The 18,165-nt window shown below is 57.2% G+C and overlaps 6 protein-coding genes across 6 annotated transcripts; 3 read left to right on the forward strand and 3 right to left on the reverse strand.

Annotated features, from left to right (window-relative positions):
* The first annotated feature begins 1,483 nt into the window (after positions 1–1,483).
* Positions 1,484–2,005, forward strand: J3D65DRAFT_620623 (uncharacterized protein). Its single transcript, XM_066799883.1, has one exon. The coding sequence runs from the start codon at positions 1,495–1,497 to the stop codon at positions 1,867–1,869; it is 375 nt and encodes a 124-aa protein (XP_066657328.1). The 5' UTR covers positions 1,484–1,494; the 3' UTR covers positions 1,870–2,005.
* A 3,826-nt stretch (positions 2,006–5,831) lies between these two features.
* J3D65DRAFT_620632 (uncharacterized protein) lies at positions 5,832–7,839 on the forward strand. Its single transcript, XM_066799885.1, has 2 exons — positions 5,832–6,896; positions 6,960–7,839. The coding sequence occupies exons 1-2, from the start codon at positions 6,147–6,149 to the stop codon at positions 7,629–7,631; spliced, it is 1,422 nt and encodes a 473-aa protein (XP_066657329.1). The 5' UTR covers positions 5,832–6,146; the 3' UTR covers positions 7,632–7,839.
* Positions 7,840–7,949: 110 nt separating this feature from the next.
* On the reverse strand, positions 7,950–8,734 carry J3D65DRAFT_602057 (uncharacterized protein; the record flags this gene model as incomplete). The annotated part of the gene is made up of 3 exons (XM_066798086.1): positions 7,950–8,199; positions 8,230–8,295; positions 8,322–8,734. The coding sequence occupies 3 exons, from the start codon at positions 8,732–8,734 to the stop codon at positions 7,950–7,952; spliced, it is 729 nt and encodes a 242-aa protein (XP_066657330.1).
* A 4,218-nt stretch (positions 8,735–12,952) lies between these two features.
* J3D65DRAFT_666717 (uncharacterized protein) lies at positions 12,953–13,963 on the reverse strand (the record flags this gene model as incomplete). Its single annotated transcript, XM_066802948.1, has 1 exon — positions 12,953–13,963. One exon carries the CDS (start codon positions 13,961–13,963, stop codon positions 12,953–12,955), a length of 1,011 nt encoding a protein of 336 aa, XP_066657331.1.
* Positions 13,964–14,523: 560 nt separating this feature from the next.
* J3D65DRAFT_666718 (uncharacterized protein) lies at positions 14,524–15,159 on the forward strand (the record flags this gene model as incomplete). Its single annotated transcript, XM_066802949.1, has 1 exon — positions 14,524–15,159. One exon carries the CDS (start codon positions 14,524–14,526, stop codon positions 15,157–15,159), a length of 636 nt encoding a protein of 211 aa, XP_066657332.1.
* Positions 15,160–15,398: 239 nt separating this feature from the next.
* J3D65DRAFT_645305 (putative histone H3 protein) lies at positions 15,399–17,622 on the reverse strand (the record flags this gene model as incomplete). Its single annotated transcript, XM_066802205.1, has 5 exons — positions 15,399–15,623; positions 15,678–15,818; positions 15,859–15,863; positions 17,090–17,170; positions 17,619–17,622. The coding sequence occupies 5 exons, from the start codon at positions 17,620–17,622 to the stop codon at positions 15,399–15,401; spliced, it is 456 nt and encodes a 151-aa protein (XP_066657333.1).
* Positions 17,623–18,165: the final 543 nt, after the last annotated feature.

The raw sequence follows: 18,165 nt of genomic DNA on the forward strand, positions 1-18,165 counted from the left end.
ATCCATACGAATGGCGTGGATCCGTAGACTTGGTCGATGCACGATTGCATGTTGGCTGGCTGGCGGGCGGTTTGAAAAGGGCTTCTGCTGCTGCTGCTGCTGTTGCCGTTGGTCAGTACATTCTGGAGTTAAACGCCATATGACTGGGTGAGGGGGCTGGTGAGATGTGGAACTTGTATTATCTGAATCCGCGACTCCTGGAGGCCCGAGAATCGTTGCTGCCGCTTGGAACATCATAATCATCCGGCGGAGCCATTCCTGAATTGACGAGCCTTTTGGCCACACGGCCTTTGGTCCTTGACGTGAGCGACGTGGAATTGAGAGCGTATGATGTAGCGCGGTCGGGTTGGGTTTCGCCGTTGGAAAGCAGAAGAAAGGTGGGCGATGTGGTCCATTTCACGTTCAGCGCAGGTCAGTCTTGCAAGGAGGGACTAGGGGCGTCTTGCAGGTGATGCATGCAGGTGTCGCGTCTCAGGTAAACACTGCCCCGGCTTGTGGAACCGAATTGATTGAACCTTGGCCATGTCGAAGCTACAGTACATAGAGGCCCAGGCCACGAACATATGCAAAAAGCAGCTGCGCGCGCGGGAGCGATCTGGGAAGTAGAGTAGTTAGTACCGGCGGCAGCAAGAGAGTGACAAGAAAAAACAATGTTTAGGACCCACCATGGCGAGACAAGGGTCCGCATAACCAAGGAAGAGTAAAGAGTTGAGGTTACGGACTGGGGATGGCCTCAAGTAGAACCGGCCCCACATTGAAACTGAACGAACAAGGAAACAAACAAAACGAATCAAAGGGACGGGACTGACGGCATCGACATTGCAAACGGGCATACAGCCGCACACGCTCCTCTGCCGGACCACGCGACTCACAGCGCTCCAGCTTTGTAGCCATCCGATTGTATGCTACGATGTTCTGGCAGAAGACCTGGTCGTGCTCCCTCTTCGTAGGCGTCGGTGCGGGCGTCGCGGGCGTCGCGGGCGTCGGCCAGCGCCAGGGTGGCCCGGCCGCTTTAACGGCCTGCTCGCTGGCCTTGACGCCTTGCTCCGCCTGCTGCAGCTGCTCGAAGAGCTTGACATAGCCTTCTTTTTTTTTTTTTTTTTTTTGGCCTGGCTGGTTGTGGTCGGCTATATGGCGCTGTCCGTGAGCCGTGCGTGGTCTCTGGGCAAGGAAGACGGGGGCCAGGCGGACCTCTGTTTGCTTCTTGTCTATTGACAGGTGAGCTTTAGGACGCAGAGATTGGAGCAGTGGTGCTGACGGCGGTGCTGTTTGAGATGGTTGTGTCGGCAGGGAATGAAACGAAAACCCCACGGCATGGCTACATGTAAGTACGCATCTCAGGCCTCGTCGTCACTTGCGCGCCAGCTCATTGCCTTCTGTGTGCAGCCAAGCGAGGATGACACCAAGCAAGCAAGATGCCTTGGGACGAGAATTGTGTGCCGGATTAAAGTCGACACCCGAACATGTGCACAGTCACACCAAACGGTCGTCAGCATGGCGTCTGTGCTACCCTTCTCCTCCCCTCCCGTCCTCTCTCTCTTTCTCTCCCTCTCTCTTGTTCACCCCCCATCCTCCCAGTCACACCATGGACGTGCATGTCAAACACCTGCTCCACCGTCCGGTATCACTCAGCTCCCAGACAGCCGTCGCCGCCATGCACCTCTGCACACGGATCAACCGCTCAACGCCGCCAAAGCTGCCGTCTCCCTTGGAGTCGCTGCCGGCTTGGAAGTGGAGGCACGCTTCCGTCATGCCCTGGACCTGCTAGACCATTTCGAACTTTTCGCCCATGGCCACCGCGACGGCGGCGCTGATCGCCGTCATGTCATCGATGTCATCCATGTCATCTTGCGACTCCCCGGGCGGTGAGGATGCTGATGGATGCCAGGCACACTGGCGGGTCCGGAAGGAGCAGAATCATTTGTATTGTGAGAGAGGAGGACGCGCGCGCGGTGATGGAGTCGCTAATAGAGCGCGCACCGCGCACGTGCCTGGTGGACTAACTAACTACGGACTGGCTGCGCACGACTCACCTGTGGAGGGACTCCATCAGATGCCAGTGTTGATGGCGATGCTAGACGCGAGGTTGGTGGGGACGCCGTCAGGGAGGTGCCGCTGGACGAAGGCTTGGTCGCCCAGATAAAGGCCGTGGGGACGTCGTGGGGAGGAGTTGCTGCCGCTAGACGAAGCCATGATCACCCAGATAGGGGCCGGCGGAGTGGGAACCCGGTTGCCAGCATCATGAAGGGATAATTCTGCTGCTGCTGCGGACCCCCGAAAAGGCCGTCGTCGTACTGAGTTTGGACAAAGAGCGTCCCTCTGAGATCCCCATGCGCCGCGCCGTTCCCTCGCCGGTGGTTCCGGCGTTCAGACTGGACGCCAAAGGAGTGTATGGCGGCGGCGTGGCATTGTCCTGTTGTTGATTGGGTGGGTCCCATCGATCCATCATTTTGTGGACAACACCCAGCAGTCTTCCGTCGCGTCGTCTCAGCTGCAGTTCACCTGGGGTGGCGGAGGGGACGCTGCGGCAGATAGAGCGGTAGCTGTAGACAAAATCAATAGAACGAAGCTACATTATCATGCTCGCACTCTACGAAATACGACATACCACTGCGAGAGCAAAAGCGAGATCAGCGTCGCGGGGGGAACGTGGCCGCCGTCTTGGTTGATCGGAGAGAACGTCTGCGTCTTGCAAAGGAATGGGCGGGGGTGGAGTTACATAGTAATCTGGCTCCATTGACAACCTCATGTGAAAGGAGGGCATGAGCGTGACGCGCTGAGGAACGGGGACGCAGGCGGAAATACCGCAAGGCGACGGGCCGCGAAAAGCTTCAACAAAGATCTGCTGATTAGTGTAGTGTTTAAGAGGGATTTCTTAAATCTCCGATACAGCGACCGAATGAGACTGACGGACGGTAGGGGCGGGATGTAGGTAAGTTTATCAGAGGGGAAGAACAATAGTCGACAAGATAGGTAGGGGGGTTAAGACAGGAGTAATCATGCAAACACGTGTAGTTTACCATACCATCAAAGCTCATCTGCCGCCTGGCCATTGGAATAATGGCGGAGCCGATGCAAGTTTTCTTGCTCCACGGAGCTGATGCAATGCTACGTGGCCCGGCGATGATGTTGGACGATGGCAGAACTGCGGAGTTGTCAGCGACCTGGGACGGGTAATGGTTGTAACGCATCGCGGCACGGTGCAACCGACGCGGACTGACAGCCATCGTACCGAAGCAACGAGTCAATCTTGAATTGAGTCTTCTGTTTGGTGGGGCAATGGTTCTAGCGACTGTCGCCACAATAGGGTCGCTCAGCTGAGCCAATCAGCTGGGATCGACGGAAGGAGCAAGGCAGTGGCATCTTACCAGACTGAGCGATTCGGGGCACCGTCAACTCATCTGTGGCCTGTGGCTCTGACTTGCAAGGTGAAGGCGAGGCGGGACTGCGATGTATCCAGCTGCGTTGGTGCGGAAGTATCAATCACAAAGCGCAGTAGCTCGAAATGAAAGGAAGAGCGAGACAGCGAAGGAAGCTTTTCTGAGTGGGCAACTCTCCATGAAGCGAGCAAAGGCTGTGGTACTGCTGAGCGGTGCGGGCTGTTATTAGGGCCTGACTAGGTCCTGCTAACTTTGATCAGAACGGTAGTTCTAGAGCAAGAGGGAGGAACTGACGCGTCTGGTATGTTCGTGAGCAGGGAAGGACTAGAGGGATTGCGATGGTAGGTATTCCAACCAATAGACTCATGGCGAGCGCGGCTGCGGCGGCGTACTAGAGCAGTAACGGGGCTACAGCATCGCCATCGCCGCTCAGTAAAGCCGCATCCTCTCTGTTAAGGGCTGCGGCGATTACCTCGAAATATATGAGATGAGTACGGATCAGAGGGCGGACGTGCAGGATAGCGGCGAGCCGGACAACGACAATGACGACGACGACGACGACGACGACGATCGATGAACAGCAGCTTGGCGACAGTCAGGGCAGTCAAGCCGACAAAACAGAGGGGGGCGACGACTGACGGACAGCAAAGAGGCCAAGCATAGAATGAATTCCGAACGGTGAACTAATGCGCAGCCCCTGGGGGGAAGGGGGGATGAATAGGGAGCAATAGTGCGGAGGAAGTCTGTCAGAGTGTTAGCATATTGGAAGGAATGTAGTAGAATCAGCAAAGCATACCAGCGTCGGTGAATAAGAGCACCATTATACTTGGTAAGCACAACTGTCGGGAGCGCAACGGCGGAACTATGTCAAAGCGTTAGTGATAAATGGAGAGAGGGAGGGAGGAGTTGATGGCGCACATGAGACGGCGACTAGGTGGCTATGCACCCGGCTTGAGGGGACATCGAGGGGTCCTGTCAAATTTTTGTTTTGCGGTGATTGTCGACTCTTGCCTGGGCGCGGCGGGCGCGGTCGGGTCCAGGTAATGTTGCTAGAGAAGTCGGATTTGGGGTAGGAGCGTAGTAACTCACTGGCGAACCGGCGGCGCTCTCTCAGCGTAAGAGGCGAGCTCAAGGAGGGCAGCAGAGGAGCGAATCGGGACGACGTCGATGTACGTTGATCAAGCTGGCATGAGGCGTCGGGGGACGGAGGGTGTGTATTCGACCGTGGGTCCGGAGGCCTGGAACATGGGTGGAGCGCATGCGTCAGGACAAGTCCGTGGTTGAGGAAGCATGCCTAGCAGCAGCGAGCAACGATGGGAGAGACCAATTGTGCGAGGTCAGATGAAAATCTAAACCGAACATTGAATGAATATCGAGCCCAATGCGCGCCTGAAACTGAGAGGGAACTTCGAGTGGCAGAGAGGATTCTGCCAGGCCGCGAAGGTGCCGAAGCAACTCGTACAAGATGCCACATCTGCATTTCCAGCCTTTGATCAGTACAAGCTATCTGGAAATGAGGGGAAGGGGTGTCTGTTGACGCACTTGTAGTTTGATGATGGCGCTGTGTCGAGTGCTGCTCTGAGGGAATGAAGATGGCTGTAGTGGACGCTGGCAGAACTTTGATAGGGTAAGCAAAGACGAATCTGGGTCGGCAGAGTGTGCTAAAAGCCGCAGACACCAACCTGTTCTCGATGAGTAGATGGATATGTACTTGTCTGAGAGCATGCGGTCGTGTTGAGAAGGTACCACCAAACAGCCATGCCGACCGCAGGGAGGTCTGGATCGGCCCGGACTTCGAACACAGACACCAGACCTCTATGCGATCGGTGGTGTGGGAAATGAAATACTGAGATGGCTGCGGCACGTCGGTCAAGTAGGAGAGCCTGGAAGTTTCCCGGTCTGAGTGGGGGATTGATGACAGACGGTGCGGGAGCGTCGCTGTGAAACCTGTCAGCCGTTGCAATTGAGGATTTGAGACGGCGAAGCAATACGAGCTAGAAGCAGAAGAAGAGGGAGAGGCACCAGAGGCTGAGCGGCCATGAGCCATGGATCAAAACTCATCGTCGACGGACGGACCAGCAACCACGAGAAGTTTCACGGTGAAACGCCATCAGCAATGGTTGCAATCGAGGCACTGAGACAGGGAGGGAGCAGAAAGCGCAAGCAAGACGACGCGGAGCCATGTCAAGGCAGAGATTGAGCGCGACCATTGGCTGTTGAAGCTCATCTTCTTCTGCAGCATGGCGTAGGCGGAGGCGTAGGCTGACCTGGCGAACGGAGGCGATGGTAGATGAGGGGGACAAGACGGGACTGAGGTTGAGGATCCGATTGTTGAGGTTGAAGGTTGAATCGATTGATGACATGGAGAGAAGGACATGGAGCTTCCGGTTAGTAAGCAATGACGTCATCCATCACCACCCCGGCCACCACCACCACCACCACCACCACCACCACAACCACCGCACCGCACCCGCACCCGCACCGCACCGCAGGCATCCAGGCATGCATACCTCCTTGGGTATACTGAGACAGACTTCTGCATTGTGTCTCTCTACAATGCAGCCGCCCGCCGGTCCCTCTCCACGGGCCTCTGCTGCTCTCCTACAGAACCGAACCGAAGCAAACGCCCGGCGACGGCCGTGGAGCCTCCTGGATGCCATGGCCGCAACGTGAGGTACCGTACCTTTAGCAGGCCTCTCCCTCCCCTCTATCGTCTTCTTCCTCCCTTCTTCAACCTACCTACCTCCTACCCTCCTACCTTCAGCAATGACTCTGGTCGTCCAGCAGGTGGCCCATACTGCGTGGCGCCTGGCCCTAGGGGCGCTGAGCTCGCTCGACGGCTACGTTCCTTCAACCAGTCTTGGTCTGGTCGGCCTGCTGCTTGTCCCACTCGTTGCCGGCGTCCTCTTCGTCTTCTGCCTCTGTTTTGGCCGTCTTGCCACCGCAACTCACCTCTCAATCCACATGGCGCAGAACCAGCATCACGAACAGGCCAGCCTACGCCAGCACCAGGACCCAGCGCAACCGCGGCGTCGCTCTTCCACGGCCTTGCAACTAATCGACGAGGCCATCCGCGCCGTGCAACAGCGCAACTTCTGGCGGAAAGTCGTCGTCTTCGTCGGGGCCGCCTTTACATTGGCGTTGGCACTGGCCGCCCACCACTGGTGGTCCGTAGCCCACGCCAACGCCAACTCCAACGCCAACTCCAGCCTGTTTCATGTCAGCAGCCTCATGGACAGCGCGACCAAAGGCTCGTCCGAATCCGACGCCGTCTACAGGGCTTCCCCAGACGTCGACATCCTCGTCCACCATATCAAGGCGCTGGCCCCAACATACAACGGTGGGCAGCTGCGGCGACTCATGTTCGAGGACACTGGCGATGACGGAGTCTGCTGGAGTGATCTCCTCGCCGTCAACGTCCGAGAGACCAATGTCAAGGCAGGGATACTGCGAAAGGAAGTCGGCAGTATGCTCAACCAGATGAGCTGGTGGCGTTGGCGAGATGTCATCAAACGAGTGCGTCTGTCTCTGTTTTAGAAGGTCTTGTCGCTTTGCGCTGACCACCAACCAACCAACTAGGTCTCCGTCATGGGCGAATCCATCCTCGCGTTTTCATGCTCAGAAGCCGTCGCTGCTGCACAACCTTGGCGCTGCGTCGCCAACGCCCGATACCTGTTCGTCCAGGCCCGCAATGAAGTCGGCGGACTCGAAGACATAGCCAGGCGCACGCTCGGCGCGGCGTCCAATCTGTCCTCCAGGATGAACAAGCTGGCCAACGCCACTGATAGCGTCCATGAATGCTACAAGGGGCGCATGCTGGACGCAAAGGACGGAGTCGAGAAGCTCGCAAAGCTGCCATTGTATCTGAAGGTGGCGCGGTGCATCCTGCCCAACATAGAGACGTCATACCCTGCGATGGTCCTTCGGCAGTCTACCAAGCGCTTTGAGCTGGAGGATGAGCATGGCCGCGCCGTGATTGAGAGGTTGGTGAAAGCGAGGCTTGGTGCTCGGCGTCAGCTGCCGGCACAAGTGCTGCAACACTTCATCCAGACTCTCGAGGAGTACCTGGCATTCACTGCGCGGAGTATGGCGGAACTGGATGGGCTTCTGGAGGACATGGTCGTTGAGCGGCACATGGAGCTTGGCTGGGAGGAGAGGCGGAAGATGGTGTTCACAAGCATGAGGACAATGGTCACGATCATGGCTCCTCTGGCGATCAAGGGCAGCACGGTCAATGTGGACCAAAATTGATCACGCCGTCTATTGGATAGAAGGGTTGGTTCTCTTCCATCATTCTGTCAACAGTTCTCTCCCGGGAGCATCTTATGTCATGTAGCCCATCAGCAAGAGATACTTAATTCTCCACTCTCCCCCACTGCCCGGGTTTCTTTGCACGTATCCTTGGTCGCTTCTAGTGCCATCTGGACATTGCGTCTCATTTTCTCCATTCATTCATTACTTTCCTCATCATTATACCTATCAAAGTCGTCGCAGCACGTCCCAAATCCAAAGCCCGACCAGTGAGTGAGTACATATAGTAGCGAGCCATTCATTGCCTTCGCCGTCTTCCTACTCCTTGAGCATTGCATCAGTCGTGTCGATCGTACGCTGCTTCCATTCGTTTTTCTTGAGCTCGAGCTCGGCGACCCTGGCCTGCGCTTCCTTCTCGGCGTTCTCAGCTAACATCAGCTTGCGCTCAAGCTTAGCGACCCTGCCCTGGACGATGCCCTTATTTGCAGCTGGCATCTGCCTGCGCTCAAGCTCGGTGACCCTGGCCTCTATCTCCTGGACGCTGCTCTCATTTTCAGCTGACATCTGCCTGCGCTCAAGCTCGGTGATCCTGGCCTACAACTCCTGGACGCCGCTCTCGGCGTTTTCACAGCGGTTCCCCCATTCAATGTTGATGCGGTTGATTCTGTCCAAGATGTTTATTATCCTGACGTTGTCCTCCCACCCTGTCCCATCTGCTGAAATACGCCCTGGATCTCGCCTCTGATGTGCTCCAACTCGGCTCTCAATGCCTCAAGGCCTTCGGAGTGCGCGGCCTGCTGACCCTGCGCAGGCGCCGACGCCTCCAGGGCATCGATACGGACTTGGTGTCGGTCGTGGCGGCGGTGGAGCAGCACCAGCTGGTCGAATTCACGATTGAACCTCGCCCATAGTTCTTGCCTGGCTCTGAAGTTGTTCTCCCGCTCCTGTGCCGTCTGCTGACGTACGTCCTGAATCTGGCCTCTAAGGCGCTGCAACTCGTTTTCGGTGCGCGTGGCTTGTTCCCGCGCAAACGCTTCCAAGCCGACCACACGCACGCTGCGTTGGTGGTAGTGGTGGTGGTGGAACATCGACTCGTAGAGCATGCTAATGGCCACTTCTCTCTCGTCGTCAGGGTGGATCTGTATCGTGTCCAAGCTACGCGACAAAGTGATGAGTGAGTGATGCAGATGATGTGCTATGGGTTGGGCTGCGTAGTCGTCGGTTGGCAGGATGCAGAGAATGTTGAAAGGTAGCCCTCAGCGCCCGGTCATGTCTTGGTATTCACCCAACCCCTCCGGCCGCCCCCTGAAGAGAATAAACAGAAAGAAAAAAGAAAGGAGACAAATGAGACCGTCCGGACGGCCGGATCATGTTGCGCTCAGCCAAAGGGGAACACTCCCCGTCATTATCTCCATTGGCTGCTGCGGTGTTGTTACATCTTTCGGCCGTCTATCTTCTACCTATCTTGATGTCTCACGGAAGTTCTACTAAATGTTCTATAATAGGGGCACTCACTTAAACCAGGCACTCCTTGTGCGTGCTCTCAGACCATTATCTCCATCCACTAAGAGCCGCCGGGGGTGCGGCGCCATGGCGGCGGAGAGCGGCTCTACTCATTAAACACATCTAAAGCGCGCATACGGGCACTAGCAGCAGAGACAGGGGGTAGGAGGCAGGGGCATGATGATGCCGATGTTTGCGCTTACAAACAGACCGCATACAGGGAGCAGTCAAACACTCTACTCGCCCCAAACCGGTGATTCACTTCATCATCCAGCACCCACTCGCCCGCAACGCGTGTCATTTGAAGCCATGTTGATCGGAAGAAGGGGAGCACCAAGAGAAGACGGAGAAAGAAATAATGACGTTGACAATTGAAACCATAAAGTGACTCGAATCAATACTCTAAATCAATCATGTAGGTGTTGGCTCTAGAGGTCCAAGGCTGCTGCTGCTGCAGCTGCTGCTGCTGCAGCTGCTGCTGCTAGGCAGCGGCGGCGCACTGGTATTCATCTTCTCTAGAGCTGCACGTTGATGTTGACTGTTGGCGAGAAGCCATGCCATCTTTAAAAGCGGTCGATCGACTGTCGCAGCGCCTTAGGCGACGCTGAGTGTGCAGAGATGCGGCGGCGGCGAGCGTCGGCGTCGTCGGCTTCGTCGTAAACATAGAGACGAGGGGCCATGGTTCTCTGTCGGCGCTGGCCGTGTGCTAGGGAGGGAGAGGAGTCGAGAGGAGTGGAGTAGAGTGAGTGGATGGACGAGGAACGCAGAGCCAATAAAAACTGAAAAACAACGGAGCGTCAGTCACCCGAATTCCATATGCAGCGTGTTCCGTTTTCTTTTTGACGCTTGCGATTGTTCATCACATTCACCATGTCTAAGATAAGAGGAAGTGTTAGCCGCTCTCGTATCCCCGTCACTGTCACTGTCAGCCTGCAGGGCTATCCATACATGCTAACGCACATAGGCAGGTTGATCGACGCCAGGTGCCAACGCTTCCTTGCACTGTCGCCTGCACGCACATGGTTTTAAAAAATGAAAGTAATTGTGTGAACTGTCCATTCCACTATCTACTACTTTTTATCGAAACAAGAAAGGCAGTGGTTGAAGTGAAGTTTCTCTCATTCTGGGATAAATTACAATGGATGGCCAATATTTCTTGTGGCCTTTTGAAAGGCTTCTGTTGAAGTGGAGACTTTTGAAAGGAAAAGGGTTAGACAATTTACTGAGCTCAAGACTTTCTTCCTAGTTTTCTGAAGCATTGTCCTTGGTTCCTTCAACGAAGGAGACGGACTTCCTGCGCTTGGGCTTCGTATTTGCAGCCACCAGCACATCGGCAAAGTCGGTCACGGCCCTGGCGGCAAACTGCTCGTGGACCCACGCCACCCAGTGCGGATGGCCGGGCGCAACGCCGCCGCTGTTGTTGCTGTCGTTGCTGCCGCCGCCGCCGCCGCGGTACAGCCCGCCCATGTCGTGAATTTCGCGCACCAGGCGTGCGGCGAGCGAGCGGATGGCCGTCGAAGGCGAAGGCGATGGCGATGGAACGACGACTGGCACCGCAACTCCCGCGTCCTGCTTGCTGCCGTTTCCGTCACCATGGTCCAACTCACCGCTCACTGCGGCGTTGGATTTCGTGGTCCAAACTGGGGCCGGCGGGGTCGGAGACGGAGAGAGAGGCGACGCAGCAGTTGGATGGCCGCCGGCCGACGTTGGCGTTGGCGTTGGCCTTGCCTTTGCCCCTGTCATCCATCTCTTGAGCCACGAGCGCAGCATATGATTTTTCAGGAGAAGTTGGCAGCAAGGGGCTGGCATGAGATAGACCAGCGGCCGCGTGGATGACGACCGGCTTGTCTACACGCGGGAAATACATGCAGGTGGTGGTGTCATTGGCTGACAAGGGAGCGTGTACATTGGTGGTAGCCTGTTTTGCGTCAGCCAACCAAGCGAGCAGAGATGCCGGGGACAGTGACACCTACCTCTTGCTCCGCCGCCTGGCCTCGGTGCAAGTGGCACCGCATCAATCTCTCCAAGACCAGTGTCCAAGCGCCGAAGCCCTGTCTGACCGTGACCGCGACCGCTAGCGGCTAGAAATAGCAGCAGCGCGGCAGGCACGCATTGCGAGAGGTAGGTCAGATGAGAAGTTTGCCGGGCGTCGCCGCCGCTGGGCGTGTCGTCTCCGTACGTGCATGCGTGCGTGCGTGTGTGCGTACAGGACCTCATGGCGTGAAGGAGACCTCCATTGCGCGCATCACCGCGGGCACAAGGCTTCTAGAAAGTCGAAGCTGCAATGCCATAGTAAGCCAGCGAGGGGGTACGGACAGAGCAAACGCAGTGTAGCAGCACGTGCCATGGTTTCGGCCCAACAACCAAGGAACTCGGCGGCCCCGATGACCGTGATGGATTCAGGAGAGGCATAGCACGGTCCGGCGACTCAAGAAAATGCCAGACATGACAGATTGCGCGGCGTGAGGAGGGACAGTCTTTGTCTGGGACATTTCAGGCTGATGATGGATGGATGAAGTAGGGAGCCGCGGCAGAGATGGACGCCTAGCTGCCTGCTAGCAGAAGATGTGATGATGCTTTGCTCAAGGACCTCCCATCCTGTCGTTGTGAGCAGCAGCGCAGGCGGGTCGATGTATTTCTAACATCATGGATTCATCCACACGACGCCAGCCACGGTGGTTCGCTGCCTGAAGATGACTGCCATGGCGAGCAACAAAGCTACCGTTCGCTCGCGACTGACGCTGACTATCAAGGCTTGCTGCTGTATTCGGCCGACGAACGACTCGAGGCCATGTTGTTGTTGTTGTTGTTGTGGTAGTGGTGGTGGTGGTGGGGCCGTCTTCGGATCTAGCGTGCGTGCAGTCGCTGGCTGGAACTGTATGTATTCCGGCTGGAAGGAAGACGTGGATGGATATCAACGAGGTGAAGTTCTGTCGAAGTAAACGACGGCCGAGAAACAATCCTCTTTTGAATGGCTCTGCTCTGCTCTGCTCTGCTCTGCTCTGCTCTGCGTCTTTTCCTCCTCCTGCCTATCATATGCGTCGACGTTGCCATATCCTTTCATTGACTGACGCAGTCGTCCAAACTTCTGTCGCTCGTTCGCAGCGTCGTCGTCAGTTAGAGCGTTCGTTTCAGGGCGGCATAGTCGTCAGGTGGTTGGTGCAGAGACTGGCCACCTGCATCATCCACGGCGGCATGTCTGCCTGCTGGAACGAGCCTTGTCTTCGGCATAGCCTGCCTCGGATTTTCAATTCGTGTAGCAGTCGTGATTCGTAGGTGTTCTGGTTCCTCGTCCGAGGCATGCTTGCGACTTGTGCATCAACGACTGACTTTGACATAGGACGAAGGTCACATTTCTAGATGCTACCCAGACGTAGTAGTCCTGTTTGGAAATACACGGGAAATAAGAACGGGGAGAAAAGCGTCGGAAAAAGGAGAAACAAAGGCAAAAAAATCCAAAGTAGTACTGTTTGGAAATACAAGGGAAATAAGAAAGGGGAGAAAAAAGTCGGAAAAAGGAGAAACAAGGGCAAAAGAAAACGTAGTACTGTTTAAAAATACAAGGGAAATAAGAAAGGGAAGAAAAGTGTTAGAAAAAAGAGAAAGAAAGACGGAAAAAAAAACCCTCAAAAAGATTTCTTTGGCGAATGAAGAACAGAGCACGGCAGACAGCAACAACAACAACGACAAGACCAGGCAAACACCATGAGGCGCAAGATTAGCCTCCTCAATCACCTCCGACCAGGCCATCCTTTGGATTGGACCTGTGCTGTGCACCTGGCTGGGGACAACCAATGCTCCCGAATCTATTCCTCCTCTTATGATGACTCGGGCCGCCTGCGCTCTTTCTCCCACTCGGGCCCAAGACCACCCTTCAGAAGCGAATCGCCCATGAGCCAGGCCAAGTGCCTGTTCCTGCGCACCGAGCGCTCTACCTCTTGGTCGATTTTGCGACGCTCCTCTTCCCAATCAAAAAAGTCTTGGTCACCAAAGCCAAACCAGCCACGAGAGCTTCTTCGCAGCTGGCGGAAACAATCAGCAACCGTGTGGAATGGCTTGCTGAGCCTTTCGGCCATGAAGATGAGCTTGAAGTAGTCGTGGTCATCCATGTCCATGGCTTCATCCGGTGAAACTGGCCCATCATCCATCATGTCATCAACATCGAGGTCCTCGCCGTCGGCTAGAACGTCCAGATAGCGGCTCTTTTGCTCGTTCTGCAGGCATTGGAACCTCGCCGCCGTGTATGCATCGTCAAGTACACCCGCCACAATCAGCAGGTGGCGCTCAGAGAGATTGAAGACGGCGCGGAGTCCCGGGGTGGATTGCGGGCCGCCCGGTGCCGTGCTTGTCGGGGGCTTTGCAACGCGATCCGGATGCCACAAGGCACGCACACGTCGATAGCCTTTTCGAACAGCGCGGAGGCAGGCCCGGGACTCGGTGCTGTTCGGGGCGCGAGCGTTCTGCCAAGAGTCGGTCAAGTTGACTGGTGTGCCAAACAAGGTCCACGGATGCATCTGAGCCCCGTCGAGTCGCGGGCAGAGCCGAGGCAGTTGGAACATCCAGTCGAAGGCATCGGCTTGTGGAAGCATGGGAGGGGCAGGACAGACGAGTGTTGGCGGCGGCGGCGGCGGCGGCGGGGCGGGCGACGTGGCCAAGAAGTGGGCGAGCAGCGATACAAGCACGACCGAGGCGACTGTCGCGTATCCTGGAATGGGAAAGGGTCGGCGTAGAGAGTCGATCAAGGCGGAGAGCAGCGGCCAAGCTGGACGGGAGGCATTGCTGCCGACGCGGGCAGGGGGGCGTGCAGGGCGACGCTCACGCAAGGACATGGTGTTGAGAATGGAGCGAAGGACGAGACACGAACAGAGGACGAGGACGAGGATGAGGACGAGGACGAGGATGAGGACGAGGGAGGGCGAGTAGAGAGAGAGGTTTCTTTGTCTTGGTGTCCGTTTCCGGCGGCTGGGCCGGCGGCTGGCCGTCGCCCTGCAGATGGAGATGGCGCCATGTCTCGGCTGTCTGTGTGTCTGTCTGTTGATGGCCGTCGGTCGTTCGTTTGCTTCAGTGGGGTGCAGTGGGTGGTGTGGTGTACAAGCAGTGAGTGAGTGGTTGGTTAAGGGACGGAGAAGGAGATAAGGTGGAGGGAGTACATGTCCGCTTTAGGCTCACCGCCGACGTCAACCTCGCCTCTGAAACTGATAAAGGTACTAAAGGCAATGCAATCTAGCTATTAGATTGGACCAGACCAGTCTCGTGCTTTAGGGCCTGTCCTCAAGTTGCCGACTTGGTTGCATTTACTATGCATCCAACTACCACGATTTGTCGCCATTCCTGATCCACTCTTCTAGCGCCGCCAAAGGTGGAATCCATTGCCCATGGTTGCGGCAAAATGGCAGTGTCTGGGGCGAAGGGAGTCGTGGAGAGCTGGATGCTGTTGATCGAGCCACAACATGCTGGAGTTGTGCAGTGGACCAATGCCGCGGGGCGCAAGACGGCTGTGTGGCCGGCGTGGACCAAGTCATGGCTCCGTCAGGACTGGAGTGGCAACGTTGACGAACCGTCCGAAGCACGCAAGGCGACGATTGCGGCGTGGTATGCGCAGCCCATGCGATACGCTGAGGGCACCATGTTCGCCGACTTGGCCAGGGCCATGAACGGCGACGACCTTGGGCGACCAAGCCGCACCCAGCAGCAGCAGCAGCAGCAGCAGCAGCAGGATCTTTCGACGTCGCCGCCGCCGCCGCCGCCGCCACCACGTCAAAGCAGCGCCAACAACACGGAGCGTCACTTCAGGGGCAGACTTGCCCGGAACGATTTTGCATCGCCCCTAGAGCGCATGGGCTACGAGCGCTTGGTGCGGGAGCGCATCTCGTCCGAGTTGGCGAACCTGGTCCCCCGCCTGGCCAGGCGGGAGACTGTCGGTGGTGGAGGAGGAGGAGCAGCGCAGCGGCGCGAACAGACCCTGGAGGACGAAATCACCGCGTCGATTCGCAACATCATGCGTGTCTTGGTCATGGAGCTGTGAAGTGCGTGCGTTGTGGTCTTGCGGAAGCGCGCGTGTGGGTGTGAGATGTGGCATCAGACTGTGGCATCTTTGCATTTCTTATTTCTTTCAAATTGTGTGTTTCGGCTGCATGATGAGAATCAAAAACCAAGACTGCGGGAGTTGTTAGCAGAGCGCAGGTAGTTTCGTCGTCGTGTCTTAAGTACCAAGCAAGCCCTAGCAAAAGTCCGAATATCCTCAATCACTCATGTCGTGTCCCATCAGAAATCGCCACCAAAGCCACCCGAAGCCCGAATGCGTCGTGCCAGCTGGATATCCGCTTGCTTGATGGTCACGCGCTTGGCGTGCATGGCGCAAAGATTGGCGTCTTCGAAGAGCGACACAGCACAGGCCTCAGCGACCTCTTGGAGAGCCATGAGCGCCGATGACTGCCAACGGAGCGGAGCTGAGCCGGGCCTGGTCATGGAGGCAGTGATTTCGCGGACCTGGTGTGGAACAGGGGGTCAGCGGCGGCACATGTGGAGGCCAGATGCACGTACAAGTCTCGCGAAAGGCGCCTTGCACACGAGGAGCTCGGTGGAGCTTTGGTAGCGTCGAATCTCGCGCAGTGCGAGTGCGCCTGGCTTGTACCTGCGGCGCTGCTTTGGCTGGGGTTGCGTTTGCTGTCTTGTTGGCTTCGACTTGGGCGCCATTTGAGGTGCGATGGGGGTTCGACTCAACTCCAACTGATGGCGGAGAAGAGGATGGAGAGACCCGGCGCCGAGCAGAGAGAAGGCGAAGGCATTGCGGATGGATGAGGCTGGGGTGAGCCTGGTGCCGAACTGATGTCGTTGGAGGTGAATGACTGAGGGAGACGGTGTGCCCGGTCAGCGCCCGAGGCGGAGGCGGGGGCGGAGCGGGGCGGACGTATATAGATGCCCCGCAACACCATTCTGCCATCACGACACCGCCACTGACACCGACACCGATACACACAAAAACAAACACACCTCCCTTGTCCTGTCTCCTCCTCTCCCCCTCACCAACGACACGAGACCTCCCTCCTCCACCGCCGCCATGCACGATGACGAAGACGACGACGACGACGACGACGAAAAAAGCGAGGATGACGTCTCACTCCACACAAAGCTTGCCCAGACCCAAGGACTGCTTGGCGCTCGCATCCGGGCCATATGCAACAAGTACGAGCGCGAGGCCATGCACGCACAATACGAAGCAGACGAAATTGACCTGGAAACATTGGAGGTTGTGACGGACAATGGCCATCTTCGCGGCATACAGGATTGGGACGACCGGGTCGACGACATGGAGGGTCAGGGGGAAGGGGAAGAGGAAGAGGAGCCGCAACGCGAAGAGGCGGCCCAAAAAACAGCATCCCCCGTCGCCGCCGTCGCACAACGAGACGAGCCAACGCGACGCGGGTGGACTGCCGAAGAGAAGGCGCTGGTCGTAGACTTGCGCGACGAGCAAAAGCTGCCGTTCCTAGCCATTGCTGCACGGTTTCCCGGGCGGTCGGTCGCAACCGTCATCGCAAAGTACCACCACCTGAAGAAGCGAGGCGGCAGCGGCGGCGGCACAAGGATGTACAGGGTCTGGACTACTGAGGAAAAGTCGCTGCTCTGGAATCTCCGCAGTCAAGGCTGCGAATTCAAAGCAATTGCCGAGCGCCTGGGAAGAGCGGTGCCACAGGTCGTCACTCGCTACAGGTCGCTGAAGAGGGAACATTCAGTCCGTGGGTGAGTCTGTCTCCCTGAGGTGCCCGCTCTCAGAGGCCTACGGATTACCATTGGCCGCTGGGCGTCATGCTGAACGACGGGAGGACGTTTACCTGTACCCACCTCACCCAAGAAACCCGGGATTGTTCTCGTCGATGGCGAGAAGGGCGCTGTGTAGTTGTTAACAATCAAGATGGCGTTGCAAATTCCAATGCGTAGACCTTCGTATCTTGTACCTATGCATTGCTTGCGTGCCGTTGTACGGTAGGTAGACGCGCCATCACGTGCGCGCGCGGTTTGCTTGCCTTCCTGGTTGGCTAGGCATCAAGATGACGTCATCATTCTGTCCGTCACCTGCCCGGCCCCTGCCCTCAGGTCTCGCCCGTCCTCCCGTCGGCTGCACCCGGTGGCAGTTGCCGTCCGGCCAAGTCCTGTCGCCTCTCCCCGAGCCGTCGCTCCATGTCCACCACGGCACCCTCCCTCTCTCCATGGCACCCTCTCTCTACGGCACCCTCTCTCCACCACCCTCTCTCCACCACCCTCTCTCCACCACCCTCTCTCCACCACCCTCCATCATTGCAATACGGCCGAGCTCCCACTTTCTCTCCCCAGACAGCTGCTGTGCACTGCCCTGGACCGACAAAGCAGAAGCACGCGCATCGGAGCACGAAGCCTGTGCCCCGACCATGGAGGCCAAGGGCCAGCCAGCCACTAGCATCTGGTGAGTTGAACCATCACACGTCGTGAGAATGACACCAAACTGACCCATTTCAGCCGACGAGGGACGACCCACACTCATGCCCTGCCCCCAAACTTCCACCACCTCACTCACCTGCGGTGCTGATGACGGCAATCCATACACCGGGGCTCAGAGCGCGAGAAAGGCAGCCGAGGCAGCAAACCACAGAAGTCGCGTCGTCAAGACAAGAGTACCAATACCACGTCCACGCCGCGCGCCCAGACATCCACCACGTCTCCTGCCGATGACGAATACCTTGGAAATACGAGCGAAGAGCCCAGCGCCCCAAAATTGCTGCGCCAGAGCGCCAGTCGCTCGTTGCTGAATCGCCAGGGGCGAGAAGAGCAGGCGAACAAGCAAACCGCAGCAGTCTCGTCGGGACAAGAGTACCAACACCACGTCCACGCTGCGCGCCCAGACATCCACCACATCTCCTGCCAGGGGCGAGAAGAGCAGGCGAACAAGCAAACCGCAGCAGTCTCGTCGGGATAAGAGTACCAATACCACGTCCATGCCGCGCGCCCAGACATCCACCACATCTCCTGCCGATGAAGGTGATCCATATACTGGGGA

This window comes from Phyllosticta citribraziliensis, assembly GCF_038025025.1.
Source record: "Phyllosticta citribraziliensis strain CPC 17464 chromosome Unknown J3D65scaffold_4, whole genome shotgun sequence".
Taxonomy (NCBI): domain Eukaryota; kingdom Fungi; phylum Ascomycota; class Dothideomycetes; order Botryosphaeriales; family Phyllostictaceae; genus Phyllosticta; species Phyllosticta citribraziliensis.

Coding starts and splice junctions, on each gene's coding strand:
- J3D65DRAFT_620623 (XM_066799883.1), top strand. CDS start 1,495: ATGGCGTCTGTGCTACCCTTCTCCTCCCCTCCCGTCCTCTCTCTCTTT.
- J3D65DRAFT_620632 (XM_066799885.1), top strand. CDS start 6,147: ATGACTCTGGTCGTCCAGCAGGTGGCCCATACTGCGTGGCGCCTGGCC. Junction 6,897..6,959: donor GGCGAGATGTCATCAAACGA/GTGCGTCTGTCT, acceptor CCAACCAACTAG/GTCTCCGTCATGGGCGAATC.